A 19,739-nucleotide genomic window follows, 5' to 3' on the forward strand; every position below is an offset into this window, starting at 1 on the left:
TAGGGCCAGCTTATCATGACTTCATACAATTGCTCTTCTTGCAGTAATTTCATGTGTACCCTATAAAACAGTAGCTTTATCTGCTCAAGAGGTGTAGAGCAAAAGATCACAACATACTTGCTAATCTGAGAGGATCTGTTGTCGGTTATCTTAGCACAACATAGCTTTCAAGTGTAATACATAAATATGTTGTACATGCTAGAGCTGTTGGGGAGTGATGGCCATTTCATGGTATGGGAGAGTCTGACATTCCATTGTCAAGTTTGCTTTACATTCTGTCATTATAATATGTGAACTTCAAACTGAAGTAATATGTTATTACTTTTAAATGCATATATATACATAGTCATGTCCCCTGTAGCAGCAAGTTTTTCCTTGTAGGGAATATCACTGAGCTATTTGCAATGAATTACTCTACCGAAACATACTATGCAGTGAGATTGTATGTTTTTTAAATCATATATAAACTTTGTTTGTAAAACTTTAATGAATATTCATTATTAAACTTTGCTTTTGTTCTTATTTCCTAGGATTCTGACACTTCATGACATGTCATTATCCAGAGCAATAATGAACATTGACCTGTTACGGATTAGTTGATGACCTTTGGAAATGATCCAATAATATCTACTACAGAGAAACTGAATGTACTCCATTTGGAGTGAACAGCCCAGATTATTATTGAAGTTTTCAAGATGACAGATCCCATGATGGACTTTTTTGATGATGCCAATCTGTTTGGTGAGACCTTAGAAGGTTTGCCAGATGATGCATTTGTACAACCAGGACCTGTTTCACTAGTTGACGAATTGAACTTGGGTGCAGAATTTGAACCTTTGCACATAGACTCACTGAATCATGTTCAAGGTACTCCAACACATCAGAAGATGACTGATTATGAACAGTTAAATCCGTTTGATTCAATGAAATTTCACCAAGTTAATCAGTCTTTTGGTAGCCCAGCTGAACATGTGTTATCGCCACACTCTCAGTTTAATTGTTCTCCAATCCACCCCCAGAACCAACCCAATGGTTTGTTTCCAGATGTAGCAGATGGCAGTCCTATGTGGGGCCATCAGACAGCTACTAGCATTTCAAATCAAAATGGGTCTCCTTTTCACCAACCAGGACATTCTCACTCTATGCATCAAACTAAAAGCTTTGTGGCACACCATGACTTTGCCTTATTTCAGGCCAATGAACAACAAACACAGTGCGCTTCGCTACGCTCACAACAAAACAGAAATAATCTGAACCCAGGGCAAAATTCTCTTAGTCAGTCTAAAACTTTTATGGATGTTAATGTTTCTGGTCCACACAGAGTCAGTGTTAACCATCCACCACAAATGAACAATGCATCTACTTCACAACAGTCCCTTTCGATGCAGCAATTTTCCCAAACATCAAACCCTTCAGTACACTTCCTCAAGTGTACCAGTCACCAAGAAGGTAATTTTAATGGACCTTCTCCAAATATGACTTCTTGTTCTGTCAGTAATTCACAGCAGTTTTCTTCACATTATTCCTTTTCCAGTAATCATGTGTCACCAAATAGTCTTCTTCAACCCTCTGCAGTTCTTGCACCTAATCATACAAATCAGACTTTATCTGATTTTACTGGGAGTAATTCCTTTTCACCTCATAGGGGAATCAAGCAAGAATCGACTCAGCATATGCTAAATCCTAATACATCTCTGAATTCAAATAACTTCCAAATGTTGCATTCATCACATCCTCAGGGTAATTACAATTCAAAATTATCTCCTGTGCACATGAACTTCCCGGATCCTGTTGACTCAGGAACTCAAATGGGCCATTTCAGTGATCATGTAGAAACTAATGGCTTTTCATCTTTGGAAGAGAATTTACTTCATCAAGTGGAATCTCAAACTGAGCCATTCACAGGACTTGACCCAGAAGACCTCCTTCAAGAAGGTCTCCTTCCCCAGTTTGATGAGTCAGCATTTGGGCAAGATAATTCAAGTCATGTTTTAGATCATGACCTTGATCGGCAGTTTACTTCACATCTTGTAACTCGGCCTTCTGATATGGTTCAAACTCAGTTGCACAATCAGGCTCGGAGTTGGCATTCATCACTTTCTAATCATCAGCATTTACATGATAGAAATCGCCTGTGTTTACAGCGACAGGTATGTAACTCTTATTTTGGTTTGGGGTAGCGTGGGGGTTTTACTCACTGAGTTTATTTCACATGAGACATACTCAGAATTTCTCAAACTCAATAATTCTCTCAGGTGAATGTGCATATTTTGACGTAGATTGTTATTGTTTCAGTAGTCTTATATTTGAAAGTCCTTCATTGATTTACTCAAAGCAGTAAACTTCTATTATTTAGATTTTTAAAAAATATATCTTTTATAAGATATTAAGACATCTTTTGTAACTTTCAGTTATGATTGCCTTTGACAGAAAGATTTATTATCAAAACCAAAAAATAACCATAATTAAAAGGAAAACAATAGATTGGGAATGTTTTATTGCCAATATAATGGACATAGAGTTAATATTCCTATAAAAATAATTTGATAATTGATGAGATCTCATTAGTTGATAATTAAATAAAATGTAAAAGCTGAAATTCAGAAAAGAAGTCAGTAAACTTGACATTCAGAATGATATGCAACTTTAGTAATAATTCAGTTGCAGTGTGGTTTCATTTTTATCAGAAAAATTTTTTTAATTTGATGTTTAATATTGGCAAATTTATGGTGAAATTGGAATTCACATAGCTTTGTAATTGATAGATATTTTGGAAAGCAATTTGGTGGCACATGGCATATTTAAGTATAAAAACTTTATTATAATAACCCAAATATGGCAAAAGTAATAAACCCAAAGATATTTCTCTTGCTGTATCTAAAAGGGAAAATTGGAAACAACACAATTTATTATCATGTCTATATTGGATGAACTACTGTAGGCATTAAAAAGACTTTGAAGACTGATAATATGTTAATAATGGTGGAAAAGCATAATTCAAAATTAAGATCCCAGTAAGGTGGTTAAGAGTACAGGCTCTGGTACCACACTACTTGGGTTAGAACTAGGCTCATGTTGCTTATTAAGTGTTAATAATTTCAGTGCACTCATTTGCTTCATCTTTAAATATGGGATAATAATAGGGCTTTGATAAGAATGAAGTGAGTTATAATATGTAAAGTGCTTAAAACTGTGCCTGGCATATAGTACATGCTTAGCATATAATAAGCACTTAACAAATGTTTTTATAATTATACTTTTTTCATAGCAGTTTGGAAATATACTTATGAAAAATACTGAAAGGAAATAGATTGTTTTAGGGTAGCACAATTGCTTTTCTTGCCTTTGCTTTTTTATAGTTTTTGTCATATGAATGTATTACTTTAAAATTCTTTTGGTGTATTTAATGTAGTATTTTATCAGTTTTCTGAAAGTTTGCTGTTAAAGATTTATAAAATTGCTTTGATACCTTGCTTACCTGTGAGATTTGGTAGACAATGAAATATAGCATGGTTCTTGAAATTAAGTATTTACGGACCATTTTTTTATTTCAAAACTTTGAAGTGTCTGAAAAGGATAAAATCTTTATCTTTTGCTTTGTGGGTCATGATGATTTTAGTACAGCTTTTGAATTATCTAAATAGATTTAAGATATTTAAAAGCAACTTATAAATTCTCTTTCTCCCCATCTTTTTGTTGCCTGAATATAATATTATGATTTTGCTCCCTCTACTGGAAGAGGGTCAGGCATCTTGGACCTTGGGGAAAAACTACTGATCAAACCCAGGATCATCTATTCACTTTTTATGTATATTTCTGACTAGTTTGACTAATTAATTTGTCCAGCATATAATTGAAGTTATTAAATCTGAAATTTATCAACTTATTTCCTTAATTTTATTTTTCTAAGGATTTTTTAAATTCATATTTTCCTAAACATGTTCTACTGACTTTAAAAAGAAAACTCTCTTCTGTAGATTTGAAATGAATGGAGAATAATTATAAAAATCTAAAATAGTCCCCAGTGCTAATACTAAATCTAATACTAATACTCAACCTTAATGCTATCTGAGAGAAATTCTTTTCACACCAATCCATCAGCCTTTAATAAATCATCTTATCTACACTGATACATTCATAAGGCTTTATTTAAACCTACTCATCTTCTTGTTTCAGTGTTTGTTTCATTTTGCTAACTTCTTATTCTTTTTGTTACATGTTTAAAAACTGATAAAGGGCAAATGTTTTTGAATACTTATCTGATTTACTGAAAGTCTGTTCTCAAGTTTCCTATTATTTCTTTGTGTTAAGGCTTAGAGTTGTGACTTTCTGATTGTGGGGGTGGAGAGAAGACATGGATTGGTAGAGAAGATATGGTTAATAGGGATTGGATATAGATTTTATATGTATAGAATTATGTCAGATATCCCAATATGTGAAATTAAACTATTCAGTATGTATAATTGATGATAAATTTTGGCAGGGCATATATAAGTCTTTTATCAGAATTTTTTGGCATTTTCTGAATGATTATGGTTACTACATAGCCAAAATGTTGTATTATTACAGTTTTCCCCAAGTTCTATGAAAAGAAATTTTTTCTTAGGGTTTTTTTTAAGTCTCTCGCTTAAATGCAATAATTTCATTTTGGACTAAATTAGCATTGTTATTTATGTATATAGAAGTTAACAGATAAAACTAAGAAAATGGCATAATTTTTGGTTTATTAGAATTTTAAAAGGACACATATTGTTATAGCCAAAACAAGATATTCATTAATCTATCATTGGAAAACTCATGGGTGGCAACTCTATAATTTTAGAAAGCTTCACTGAGAATATTAAGTATGTAAAGAGTATCTGTAAGCCTTCCGTTTTCTTATTCCCCTATTGAGGTGGAGTATTTGTGGATATAATTTCAAAATCTTGGAATCTGTGTCAGTCACTAAAAACTGAATATTGCTGAGAAAATTTCTTATATAATTGACTCTAGAATTTTACCATTTAAAAAAGAGAAAAGAAAAGTGAGGTGCTACAGGAAGCATTTCTAAATGTAAATACAAAACATAATAGAGAAAATACTAACTTATTTTCATCTCTGGTTGTTAGAGCAAAGGAATATTGAGTAATACCATAAATTTTTCCTTGCTTTTTTATGATAAATACTGCTCTTTAGTGACACAGAATCTTTCATTTTTGTCTGATTATTTGTTAAGTGGGAACACTATATGGAGCACTGTGTGATCTTTCAAAGTTTGTAAATTAAATTTACTGTAAATGTTCTATAGCAGTGAAAGATATGTGGGATAGCTAAAATAGCTATCAGCATAGGAAATAGAATTTTAGGATGGATATAATTGTACATAATTCCTTGTTGGCTTTTGTATCCTGATGAATTTATAACTTTATTTACTACCTTGAATTTTTTTTTTTAGTTTTCCCTGAAGGTAGGGAAACCTGCCTTTTTTATAAGCTTTAAAAAAAACTTAGGGAAAGATTTGAACAGCCTGTGTAAGGCACATTTTAAAATACTGGATTTGGGGGAAATTCCCCAGTGGTCCAGACTCTGCACTTTTCACTGCCAAGGGCCTGGGTTCGTCTCTGATTGAGGAACTAAGATCCCACAGGCTACACAGTGCAGCCAAATACATAAAGAAGAAAATATTGGGCTTCTTTTCTGACAAAAAATTTAATATATAATTATTATTTAAAAATTGAACAACATAGAAAACAGATGAAAAATGAATTACTTGTAATATCACTACAAGAAGATACCATTATTGACATTCTGTAAGTTTCCAGTGAGATCTGCTGTCTGTCTCTTCCCTATGTATTTTTGCATTTTTAAGAACAAAGTTGGGATCATAGAGTTTATACTCTTTGGCAAATTGCTTTTTTGTAATTAGTATTTTTGTAACAAATTATTGTTACATTTTGCAACAGATTAATATGTTGCAGGCATTTTTTCATGTCGTAAAATATTTTTCTGAAAATGATTTTGAATGGCTAAAAGTTTGCCATCTTGAGTTTGCTAAGGGCGCTGAGTGCTAAGTCACTTCAGTTGTGTCCAACTTTGCAACCCCATGGACTGTAGCCCGCCAGGCTCCCTTATCCATGGGATTCTCCAGGCAAAAATACTGAAGTGAGTTGCCGTTCCCTTCTCCAGGGGGTTCTTCCTGACCCAGGGATCGCACCTGTGTCTCTTATGTCTGCTGCCTTCATTGGCCAGCCGGTTCTTTACCACTAGTGCCTGGGAAGCCCAGGGTTGCTAAAATGCGATATAAAAGTAAAGCTGTTATTGAGATCTGGAAAATCTGAGTTAAGGTAATTAAAATATTTTATATTTTTGTTGTGTTTATTACTGTAATAGTTCAATTTGAAGTAGGTATGTGATAGTAAGCAAAAATTAGACTATGCCCTGTGATAGAGCATTATGTTTGTGGCAACACTGTTCTAAATACTTAAAATATGTTATTAACACATTGATCCTTCACAGCAGTCCTTTTATTTGGAGTTAGTTAACTCCTTCAGTTTCCATTTGCGAAAACTGAGATACAGAAAAGTTAATTAATATACCCAAAGTCACACCTGACTAGATTCAAATCAGATTTAGCTCCATTATATATGGTCTTCACTACTTTCACTTTATGTTGGAGTATATTAATGCAGTGTGATGTTTAACAATAATATGCTAAGTGATTCCTCCCTTCTCACCCTGCCCCCTCCCCCAACCCCTTCAGAAATATACCTTACCGATGAGATAAAAACTTGCTTTAGAGTCTTTAAGTGAAGACCATTCATCTCGTATATTCTGACTATATTGACAGTTTTTTCGTTATCAGAGGGAAAGACAACCCCAAAATAAAGAACAAAAGTAAAGTGAAATAGCTATTGCTCCCAAAAGTGTTTTGACTTTTTAAAAATAAGATTGTGTTTAAGATGATAATAACAAATGCCCTAAAGGTAAACCTCATAATTACCTTCAAATATTTGAAGGACTTTAGAGGCCGGAATTGCATCTACCAAGTGGAAGTCACAGAAAAGTAGATTAGTGTAAAGAAGTTTGAAGTAAAACACTTTCACTGAAAGCCAAGAGGTGGAAAATGGACTAAATTGGTAGGTTCTTTTCAGCTATTCTGTGGTTGTAATTTTGAGTTTCTTTGTGAGATGTATTATTTATATTGCCTGTTTAGCTCCTGAGTGGCAATTGTAAATAATGAAGAAGGGTAAAGACATGTGACAAGTTCTCTGCTATCCAGGAATACCTGGGAATTATTTATCACAGATGGGTAAATTTTCCAGACAGTGGAAGTGTGTTCTATTAAGCTTCAAAACTTTTTATATGGCTTTCTCCCAACCCCCAACCCAAGAGTGATGGTAATGGTGGTAGAATGATCAGTTAAGAAAAGATGAAAAAACTCTTAAAGTTTTATAGGGAGGTCTTATATGTTCAAATTTGTGATAATTATTGTTACACCTCCAGGAATCACCCTGACTTAAGTAAGAATTTTAGATATTTGAAAGTAATCTTAGAAGCACAACTAATTTTTCCTGTAAATGAAATTACTAATAAAAAACAAAGTGGAAAACTTCCTAAAACTGAATGTAAATCTAAAGCAAGGAATTTGCTGTACTTTGCTCATACCCATTGAGTTCAGAGGATCCTGAGGTCTTTGCTAGTTATTTTTGGTTTGGGGTTTTTTTAATAGTGGTAACTTTTCCTACATCAAAAAGCCAACATATAATGAATAATTTTAAAATTTTCATTCCATTTATGTCCCAGACAAAAATAAGAGAAAAAAAATGGCCTAAGTAGTATTTAGATTGTTTTATTGAATAATTTAAATTCTTATAAAGTAACATCCCTCTATTTATCAAAATTTATTTGCATCTTTATACACTTAGTATGCTATTGCTTATAAGAAGTTGCAAAATTCTTAGTTGTCTAAGCTAATACACAAAATAGAATTCTATGAAGGAATTTCCTGTTCAGTTGGGTTTTGTTTTTTCAGATGAAGTGGACTTTTTTTTTTCGTTTTGACATTTCTGTCAAATCTTCTAGATTAAAATGTTCTCTTTGGACTGGAAATTTGTGTAATATTAGCTACTTCTGAAATATCTTAATTATTAAACTGTACTGTATTGTATTAGAGGAATTGAGTTGTGCACTGAGTAATGACATTCTGGTTGTAGCTTTAAGGCTGTTGACTTCTGACATGCATACTTAAGGGTGAGAGGTGAACAGGAAGTGAATTCCAGGGGTGGGGAAGAGGCAGCAGTTGGTGAGAAATTTGTGGATTTGTGCAGTGTGTGAAGAGCATGAGATTCAAGCCAAACTTCAAAGTAGGTCTAACAGAGTTTTATTGTATTCAGTTTTTTTGCTTCTGTGTTTTACTCTTTCTTGCTATTTTTTTTAAATGGAAGTGCAGTTGATCATATAAGTTACAGACAGGTATAGCTTAATTTTATTGAGGTGCACTCCCAGATACCTTAGAACTTCTCAGTCATTTATCCTTATTAATGTCTGAAATTGAAAAAAATGTTAGGGGCTACTGAACCATCAAACTTTATTCCTGTTATGATACTATGAATACTTTGGAATATTTAAATACAAGTGATCAGGTTTCTTTATTTGGATAGTTGGACTGAAATGATTTTAAACAACAGAAATGTTTTAATGCAATATGCTACGAATAATTCATGGAAGGAGATGGTAAGCAAGCACATAGGAAGCTTAGACTGTAGTTTTCAGTTAAATAAAATCTGGTAATTTACTATAGTCAACTATGCAGATAATAACTTGCACATTTATTATGCAAGTAATACCTTACAAATTATGAAAGCAGGGTAGTCTTTTTTGTATTGAAGTTTTATATTATTTGCAATATTATATTCATTTCAGGTATACAACATAGTGATTCAATATTTTTATGGATTATATTGCATTTAAAGTTATTATGAGGTAATAAGGGCTAAGAACCAATCTTTAAGCAGTTTCCTGCTAGATTAATGTACACTTGTGTACCTGAAGAGTTTATGTTGAACATTTCCTAGTATTATAGAATTTTAGAGCTAGATAATATTTCACCCTATCCTAATAGGGTGAAAAAAAGCAAAAGCAAAAACAGGTCATTTTGCTTTCTGTCATACAGCTGGCTAGCATTCCTTCTTATAGTTTAAACACTATAGTATTTAAGCGTGATCAGAAATGAGAATGGCCAGGCACTTAAAATTAATGTTTTATAAGTATTGATATTTTTTGAGTTGCTCAGTTTTGTTTTGGGGATTTTTTTTTTTTTTGTATGTACATCTTTCAATGTATTTTAAGTTTTTAACCATACTTCTAGTGTTAAAAAATGGACACTTACTGTATCTGTCAAATGTAGATATAAACTGTGTATGTGTGAATGACTGAATTTTGTGTAACATCTGTGTTTTGGAAATGTTGCGTTTTTGCTGCTTCTGTTTGTTCGGTATTTATTAGGTATCTACCAGGTATAAGAGATTGTGCTGGGCACTGAGGTTGCAAAAATGAGCCAGATATGGTCCTTTGCCTGTGAGCAACTCAAACTGAAAATTAAGTCATACTTTCCCATTGGTCTGTATTGTAATTTCAGAGGTGTTCTCTTTTCAGTTGTGATTCAGTTGACAGAGGTTTCTAGCACTCCTCAGCTCTCCAGCTAAGTGATTTTGAATGAGTGATAATTATAAACAATTCATTTCCTTGATCCATCCGATTTAAAGAAGGTATTCCTCTAAGTTTCTAAGATTAGCTCTTTGTTACATGACATTTTGTCATTTTGTACCTACTTGATCCTTACCTACTTGATCCTTGTATGCATTTATATCTGTATTATAATGTATGTACATATAATATCCAACTGCTCTTGTGAATGGCAGAGTCAAGAAAGCAGGCCCTTTTCTTTTGAGCTTCTAATCTGTTTAATTTTATTACAAACTATTATGTTACAAAACTGTTTTTTTTTATTTTAAAACTATGTGATTCAACTTTTAGCACTACTTTTTTGTCAAAAGAGACATAACTAGTTACTGAGAGATACATTATACTTAAAAGATTACATTGTAGATAAATTTCCTAGGATTTTTTTCCCTCTAAATACCTCAAATGAAAGTAAGACTTTCAGAAGTAATTTTTAAAAAATAACGTGGTAAATAAACGTTGAATGTAATTTGAAATAGAAATAATAAAACATTTGTATAATATTTTAAGTGGTTTACTTACATTGTTTGAATTTTTTAGTAATAACCTGAGGTATATATAAGTTGGTATTATTTCTCAGAGTTTACATATTAAGTACTTGTGGTATCAAGAGGGAAAGTAATCTATCTAAAATCTTTATTTATTTTAAAAATTTTTTTACTTTACAATATTGTATTGGTTTTGCCATACTTCAGCATGAATCCGCCACAGGTGTACACGTGTTCCCAATCCTGAACCCCCCTCCCACCTAAAATCTTTAAATTCATTGTGTTTTCTACCACATCAACTCATAAGAACATAAACAACAAATATATTCATTGAGCACCTGCTGTTTGTATATCAGGTACTGTGCTGGGTAGTGACATTACAAATACAAAGAGACCTCTAAGGCTACCCCTGCAAATCTGTATTTTTGTTATATTACAAGAATAAAGATGACTGTCAGTCAACTTAAGCAATATCAGAAATATGAATATTATGAGTTTTTTAAACTGTTTATAGTAATATTTACTTTTCCTAACTTAGGAGTTGAAAGGATACGAGAGTGGATATCCATGTACCATTCACATAGACTCATCAGTTTTTTGCTTGCCTCATTTGTCTTCTCACTCTGTTTTCATTTTAAATAAAAGTTACTTTTACTATGTAATAAAAAATCATCAATAACAGTATCATATGACCAAAATTCAGATATCTTTTAATTATCACAGTAATTTTTAAAGATGTTTATTTTAAAATACAGGATCCAATCAAAGATCAGGCATTGCATTTAGTTATGTCTCGTTAATATTCTTTATCCTAATACAGGGGTTTTCATGCCTTTTTGTTGTTCTTTTCCAGTGTCACCATTTTGTTAAAAAGTCTAGACCCTGTCTGTATTTATCTAATTGTTTCTTCATACTTCAAATTAAACATTTCTTGGTGAGGGTGCCACATAGATGTAGTTCTCTTGGGTCATATTAGGTCATATTAGGAGTTTGTCTCATTATTGGTGATGCTAAGTTTTATCACCTAGTAAAATTACCTTCGGACTTCCCTGGTGGCTCAGATGGTAAAGCGTCTGTCTATAATGCGGAAGACCTGGGCTTGATGCCTGGGTCGGGAAGATTCCCTGGAGTAGGAAGTGGCAACCCACTCCAGAACTCTTGCCTAGAAAATCCCATGGACGGAGGAGCCTGATGTCCATGGGATCGCAAAGAGTCAGACACGACCGAGCTACTACACTTTGTTTCTTTCTAAAATTACCTTCACTCCTTTTTAATTAGTAAGTGGGATTTGGCTATAAAGAGTTGGATCCATAGATTAAAAAACACTGAATATGTTATAGTCTATTACCCTTATTATTCTTTTTGAATATTTTGCCAGTGGGACTCTTTGCAAGCCAACCCTGTGCCCTTCTAATGTGTCCTCTTTAGTCTCAAAGTACTTCCACTTTCTGGTGTAAGAAGGTGTATTTAATTGCTTTGTCTCAGAGCTGGAATCAGCCATTTCTTTAAGGAGCTCGTTTGCTTTGCTTATACTATGTAATGTAATGGATATGAGTACTATTTGTAATTTCTTATTTGGGTTTTTGTGTTAGAACCTTGTGATCCAGAAATTTTTGATTCACTTTCATAAGTACTTTCTCACCATCTATTATTTCATGTGGTGCTATGTTATGTATGAAATAAGATGTGGTCCTTGCTTGGTATTTGATGTAGGTTAAACTCATGTTGAACAGAGGGGTTTGAGTTTTTTTTAATAAGGTTGATAGAAATTTTTGAGAGCATACTATATGCTAAGCACTAATGTAGTTCTAAGACAGCTTTGTTTATAAGACATTCATTTGCTTATGAATTCAGTAAATATATTTTGGACACCTGTCATATGAACAAAGTTAGTGGAGGTGATGGAATTCCAGCTGAGCTGTTTAAAATCCTAAAAGATTATGTTGTTTAAGTGTGGCACTCAATATGCCAGCAAATTTGGAAAACTTAGCAGTGGCCACAGGACTGAAAAAGTTTTCATTCCAGTCCCAAAGAAGGACAATGCCAAAGAATGTTCAAACTGCTGCAGAACTGCACTCACTTCACATGTTAGCAACGTAATGCTCAAATCCTTCAAGCTAGGCTTCAACACTACTTGAGTTGAGAACTTCCAGATGTGCCTGCTGGATTTAGAAAAGGTAAAGGAAACAGATCAAATTACCAATATCTGTTGGATCATACAGAAAGCAAGGGAATTCCAGAAAAATGTCTTCATCTGCTCTATTGACTATGCTAAAGCCTTTGACTGTGTGGATCACAACAAACTGTGGAAAATTCTTAGAGATGGGAATACCAGACCACCTTACTTGGCTCCTGAGATACCCATATGCAGGTCAAGAAGCAACATTTAGAACTGGACGTGGAACAATGAACTGATTCCAGATTGGGAAAGAAGTACATTAAGGCTGTGTACAGTCACCCTGCTTATTTAAATTCTATGCAGAGTACATCATGCGAAATCCCAGGCTGAATGAAGTTCAAACTGGAATCAAGATTGCCAGGAGAAATATCAGTAACCTCAGATATGCAGATGATACCACCCTAATGGCAGAAAGTGACAAGAAACTAGAGCCTCTTGATAAAGGTGATGGAGGAGAGTGAAAAATCTGGCTTAAAACTCAGCATTCAAAAAATGAAGATCATGGCATCTGGTCCTGTCACTTCATGACAAATAGCTGGGGAAGTGAAAACAGTGACAGACTTTATTTTCTTGGGCTCCAGAATCACTGCAGATAGTGACTGCAAGCATGAAATTAAAAGACACTTTCTCCTTGGAAGAAAAACTATGACAAACCTAGATAGCATATGAAAAAGCAGAGACGTTACTTTGCCAGCGAAGGTCCTATGTATAGTCAAAGCTATGGTTTTTCCAGTAATCATGTACAGATATGAGAGTTGGACCATAAAGAAGGCTGAGCGCCGAAGAATTGATGCTTTTGAATTGTGTTGGAGAAGACTCTTGAGAGTCTCTTGGACTGCAGGAAGATCAAACCAGTCAATCCTAAAGGAAATCAGTCATGAATATTCGTTGGAAGGACTGATGCTGAAGATCCAATACTTTGGCCACCTGATGTTAAGAAATGACTCAGTGGAAAAGACCCTAGTGGTGGGAAAGATTGAAGGCAGGAGGAGAAGGGGTCAACAGAGGATGAGATCGTTGGATGGCATCACCGACTCGATGGACATGAGTTTGAGCAAGCTCCGGGACTTGGTGAAGGACAGGGAAGCCTGGTGTGCTGCAGTCCATGGGGCTGCAAAGAGTCCGACATGACTGAGCGACTGAACAACAACGATTGGGAATCTGCTGTTTGAGGTACTGAGGGAGATGCAGAGACAATGCCCATCTACGTTTTTATGACTCAAAACTTCCTGTGAAACTGCCTAAAAAGGTGTCCTGGGAAGTTAAACATGGGATGATTTCTTTGTCCGTCTGGCTCCTGCATTCTTCTGTAGCCTGTTGAAGACAATACACTGGAACTAGGATTTGAGACCCCATCATCTTCCAGTTGCATTCCAGTGCCCCCTGCTAGCAAAGCTTAACATTGTGCCACTGGCAGAGAAAAATGTGTACAAGTTCCTTTATTGTAGTGCAGACAATGAAGTGTAGATTTAGACCTGAGAGGTGACAAAGTGACATCTGGCATGTAAAGTAAGCCTTTGGTGAGGTACTGTTTAGTACTTTTTTTTTTATTATTTTAGTGGTTGCTTTAAGATTAATGGTATACATCTTTGACTTATCACAGTTTATCTTCAGTTACAATATACCTCTTCAATATGAATACATATGACTGATACCATAGAGTACTTCCATTTCCCACCATCCTGGCCTTTGTACTTTTGTTGTTGTCTATGTAAGTTATAAACTCCACACTAAATTTCTACTAATATTCCTTTAGGCAGTCATTTATCTTTGAATACAATTTTATAAATAAGAAAAAATATATTTTACATTTAATTAAATGTATACCATTTCCAGTATTCTTCATTTCTTCCTGTAGATGCTAAGTTTCCATCTGATACCATTTTTTTCTGCTTGAAAGACTTCATTTAACATTTCTTGTAGTGCAGGTCTGATATCCATGAATTCTTTTAATTTTTTGATTCTAAAAAGTTCTATTTCCTCTTTGTTTTTGAAAGACATTTTTGCTGGATATAGACTTCTAGGTTGACAGTGGTTTTTCTTTTTATCCTTTAAATATGTTGCTCTGCTGTCTTCGTTTTTGCCTTGCTTTCTGATGTGAAGACTTCTGTAATTCTTATCTTTGTTCCTCTGTGTGTAACATATATTTGTTCTCTGCTAATTTTTGTAAATCTTCTTCTTTTATTATTTTTAAGCAGTTTGATTCTGATACTTGGTGTGATTGTCTTCATGTTTCTTATGCATGAGTTTTGTTGAGCTTTTTAGATCTGTTCTTATAGTTTTCTGTCAAGCATGAACATTTTTCTTTGAAATTTTTTTTGTTTTTGTTCTCAAATATAGGTATATTAGGCTGCTTGAAGTTGTACCACAGCTCACTCGTGTGTATATGTGTGTATGTATTTTCTTTAGCTTTTCCTTGTTTTTAGTTTTGAATTTTATTTTTGTTGTTTTGTATTTGGATAGTTTTTATTAATTTGTATTCACTACTCTTTTCTTTTGTTGTGTAATCTGTTAATTCCAGCCAATGTATTTTTTAAATCTCATTTTCACTCATTTTGTGTCTTCCATGTCTATACTTAGCAGGCTTAATCTTTCCTCTAATTTACTGAACATTTGAAATATAATTATACTAACTATGTTACTTTTCCTTGTCTGCTTTATTTATTATCTGTGCCATTTCTGAGCCTGCTTCTATTGATTGATTTCTTTCCTTAGTGTAGGTTGTATTTTCCTGCCACTTTGCATGCCTGATAATTTTTGAATGGATGCCAGACATTGTGAATTTTACCATTTAGTGCTAGGAAAGTTTTGCATTTCTATAAATATTCTTGAGTTTTGTTCTGGGATAGAGTTAAGCTACTTGAAAATTGGTTTATCTTTATAAGATCTGTTTTCAAGCTTTGTTTGGATGGACAGTCTTTAGAACTAATTTTCCCCCACAACTGACACAATAATAGCATTGTGAATTCTCTTTCCAATGCCTTGTGAAATAGAAAAGTTTCCACTCTGGCTGATGGGAAGGTGGACCATCCCTGGCCTTAGTGTGAGAGCTCAGTTCCTTTCAGGTGGCTTGTTTTGGGCCTTGGGGAACTTCACAAAATGGTAGTATTGATCAGTACTCATCTAAAGTCTTGGGATGATACCTTCTGAAGATCTCCAGAGGTCTCTCCCTGTGAAGTTCTCTCTCTGCTGCAGAATGTTCCCCTGCAAACTAGTCGCTTTGAACTTTAGCTGAACTAGTAGGTAGCTGAACTTTCAGCTCTGTCTCCTCAACTCAGGCTGTGAGATTCCACCTGACTCCCTGATCTCCCTGTTCTGCAGCATAAAGCAGGCTAATAGTCAGCCTTGGCTTATTGTTCCCCTTCTCTCAGGGGTTACTGCCAGGAGTTGCCTGATATCCACCATCTAGAAATGATAGCTGCATATATTGCGTTTGGTTTTTCGGTGAAGTGTGAGGATAAATCCAGTTCCTATTACTCCATCTTGGCTTTAATTGGAGGACTTAAAACACCATTTAATGACTATATAGTAATTTATAATATAGAAGTAGTATGATTTATGTACCCAGTTTGCCTTGTGTAGTATAACGAGTATCTTTGTAGATAAATTATTGTGTGTGTGTGTATAATTAGATTCCTAGAATATCAAGGTAAATGTACAGACTTTCCTTTGATAATTTATACAGTTATGAATAATAATAAAAATACAAGTAGCCAATAAACATTGAGCAGTTATACTTAAAAGATCATGTCTTTACATATTTTTTTTCATTTAATTGTCAGAACAACTCTGAGGTAGATCTTATCATCTACTCTTTTTACAGATACTGACTTGAAGTTCAGAATAATTATATAGCTTGTTCAGGGTCATACAGATAGTGTTGGATACATTTTTATATGTCATCACATTTTATTCTACTCTTCATTATGGCACCTTAATTTGTAAGTAAAAAAAAACTAAAACTCAAGGTATCACAGTTTATAAGTCACAGAGCAAAGACAAATACAGGTTTGAGAAAACTAGATAGTGAGAAAAGATAAAGAGGGAATCCCCTGGAAGTCCAGTGGTTAGGGTTCTGTGCTGTCCTTGCCAAGGGCCTGAGTTCCATCCCTGGTTGGGGAACAAGTCTCACTCACCACCCCTCCAAAAAAAGAGAGAGAAAAGGTAAATAATTCATGATTTTGTAATACATAATGCAGTAGTTTGCTTAGTTGTTTAAATAATTATTTACATAATAATTATTATAAAATAATCTTATATAATTCCAGGTTAAATTCATAAGCATCTTAGATATTATAGTACTGCAGGGAATAGTACTTTTTTTTTTTTTTTAATCAAATAATCTGATTTCCAAAGTGTTGTATTTTATCTTGTAAAACTGCTGTTTTTTACTTTCTTTCTTTTCTTTTTTGGCTTGACTCTGTTCCTTTGTATCTTACTCTTTCAGCACTTTCTTAATATTACTCATGTGGTTATATCTCTTACTGAATTTAGCCGTAATTCCTAGAAAGTTTAATTCATGAATTTTTGTCACCAGACAAATGAGCTATTTATGAAGAAGATAAGTTAGTTTTTCTGTTCTTGGTCTCTCTCATGTATTTCTCAGTCCCATTGTCAGAGTATAAATATTTTGCAGGCTGGTTTTGCACGTTAGTCTCTCTGATAGAGTAGGGGTAGCACTGACTTTGTAGTGACGAGGCCTGGGCTGGAGGCCTAGCCCTGTTATCTACTGTCATAGTCATCTTAGGTAACCTTTCGCATCTGTAGTATGTGGCTGTATATTTTTTCTAACATTTTTGATTAATAAATGTGACAGTAAATTTGAAAGTGCCCTGTAAATTGTAAAGTCAGCTTATTATTTGATAATGATTCCTTGCTTCAAGGATTTTCAAAAAATATTATACCTAGAAAGACCTTTAATTATTAATCAACTTTTAAAAATTTTATAGTTATAGAAACTGAAGCCCAAATATACAGTCTGCATAACTTTTTAGTGGCATAATCTAAAATCTGATTCTGTTTCCTTTTATTGTTCTTTTTCTTACATAACATTTTTTTACACTCCTCTACTTTCTTATGTAACTATTTCTTAACTCATTTTTATGCTGGCTTGCCCCTAAAATTTGTGAGTCCCAGGGAAGGAGTACAAATGTAAGCTCTTAAATTGTATGTCAAAATATTTGAAGTTGTGAAGTCAATAAATTGTTGAATATGTTCTGTTCTTCTTTGAGAAATAGAAGCATTTGTTTGAAAATAGAATCCTTGGGCCCTGTGGAGTTCCACCCCAGAATATGGCAGAAATGGATCATTCTACTTCTCTTGCCACTCCTGTCGCTATCTTGTATTTCAGGTGGCCTCGCGAACACAATGTGGACTTTTCAGCCTGCATATCCAGGCTCCCCTTCACTCTTCCCATCTCTCTACCCTTGCCATACAAAGCATTCCTTGCCAAACAAGGACTTCCTTGAGAGAACAAACCTAGGGAATAGACCCAGGTGAGCTCTGCAAGTGAGTGTGAAACTGTTTTAGGCAGGGAATTCCTATATACCTGGAGCATGTTCTAGAAGAGGGAAGAAAGTAGTACATTGTTTTGGCCTTGAGGAGGGGTGTGAGACAGGAATCAAACCCTCTAAACTGTGCAGCTCAAAGAGGGACTTCTCTTGCCTGATGTAAAGAAAGATGTTTTCCTTACAAGCAATGACACAGACGTGTGACGTTTGTTGGTGAGAGCTGGTAAGTTAGTGAGGGATGTAGGTAGTTAGCTTGTCTAAGACCAAGAGAAAGATTTTCTCTTTAAGGAAATCTTTATCATTAGCCATACCTTGGGCTTTATATCTGTCAATTCAAGTATAGTTGGTTTGTGAATTAAGAGTTTGTAGACTGTATAGTTTTAAAATTTTCTTAAAAACAAAGCTGTCAGTATTCTTGGGATTAAAGTGAAATTGTCCTATTAATACATATGTGTTCCAGTCAATGAATTGTTAGTATGGTAGTGGATTAGGACAAGTTATTTTCTAATGAAAAATATTCAGTATCCAAAAACAAATAAAATGAAGTAAATAAATAAAAATAGTAAATAAATGTTCTTTCATTTCAGTAGGTATTAATATTTTGCCTTTTTTTCTCTATTTATAGATAAGTACATAGATTTTGTTTGGGGTGGTATGATTTGAAAGTAAATTCCAGTCCTCACAACACTTTACCTCTCAATACTTCATGTTAAAATCTCCTAAAGAATGAGAGATAGGTTTTTAAATACAACCATTATCACACCGAAGATCAGTTAGTTCAGTCACTTAGTCGTGTCCAACTCTTCACAATCCTATGGACTGCAGCACGCCAGGCTTCCCTTCCATCACTAACTCCTGGAGCATACTCAAACTCAATGTGCATCGAGTCGGTGATGCCATCCAACCATCTCATCCCCTGTCGTCCCCTTCTCCTTCTGCCTTTAATCTTTCCCAGCATCAGGGTCTTTTCCAGTGAGTCAGATCTTTGCATCAGGTGGCCAGAGTATTGGAGTTTCAGCTTTGGCATCAGTCCATCCAATGAATATTCAGGGCTGATTTCCTTTAGGATGGACTGGTTGGGTCTCCTTGCAGTGCAACAGACTCAAGAGTCTGTTGAGAGTCTTCTCCAACACCACAGTTCAAAAGCATCAATTTTTTGGCGCTCAGCTTTCTTTACAGTCCAACCCTCACATCCATATTATGACAAATTTTTTTAAACTAATCCTGGCATACCAATTTAAATTATCCTGACATACAAATTTTATATATTTTCTTGTTGCCGGATGTTCTTTGAGGAACAGTCGTCTGTAAGTAGCTATGAATTCTCTCTGACATTTTAAAAATTAATTACTTTCCCCTTTGTTTTAATGTGCCTTCTAAATTTACTTTTTCCTTCAGAGAAAACGGTGGCTAAAATTGGGATGAAGGAAAGGGATTTACATAATTTGAGGAAAACAAGTGAGTTACTGCAATCTCTTAGATTTCTTTTAAGGGAAGAGAAGAATGAGAGATTATAAATACTTGAAAACTGTTTGAGTGATATAGTAAGGCAAAAATATAGATGACAGTACTTCTGGTGAGAGTAAACCATCTAGACTTCTTGAAATGTAGAGTAAGGGTTATACCAATTACTTCTCATAGCTACTCAGTTTTTGACACTGTTCAGTTCACTTCAGTCGCACAGTCGTGTCCAACTCTTTGCGACCCCATGAATTGCAGCATGCCAGGCCTCCCTGTCCATCACCAGCTCCCGGAGTTCACTCAGACTCATGTCCATCGAGTCAGTGATGCCATCCAACCATCTCATCCTCTGTCGTCCCCTTCCCCTCCTGCCCCCAATCC

At 34.4% G+C, this 19,739-nt stretch overlaps 1 protein-coding gene across 1 annotated transcript in view; it reads left to right on the plus strand.

Annotated features, from left to right (window-relative positions):
* Positions 1 to 695: 695 nt before the first annotated feature.
* CHD9 (chromodomain helicase DNA binding protein 9) overlaps positions 696 to 19,739 on the plus strand; it is a 127,636-nt gene continuing 108,592 nt past the window's right edge. Inside the window, exon 1 of the mRNA XM_052655339.1 lies at positions 696 to 2,150. Coding sequence (XP_052511299.1) covers positions 696 to 2,150 — 1,455 coding nt within the window. The remainder of the gene's footprint in view (positions 2,151 to 19,739) is intronic.

This window comes from Budorcas taxicolor, chromosome 18 (assembly GCF_023091745.1).
Source record: "Budorcas taxicolor isolate Tak-1 chromosome 18, Takin1.1, whole genome shotgun sequence".
Classification (NCBI taxonomy): domain Eukaryota; kingdom Metazoa; phylum Chordata; class Mammalia; order Artiodactyla; family Bovidae; genus Budorcas; species Budorcas taxicolor.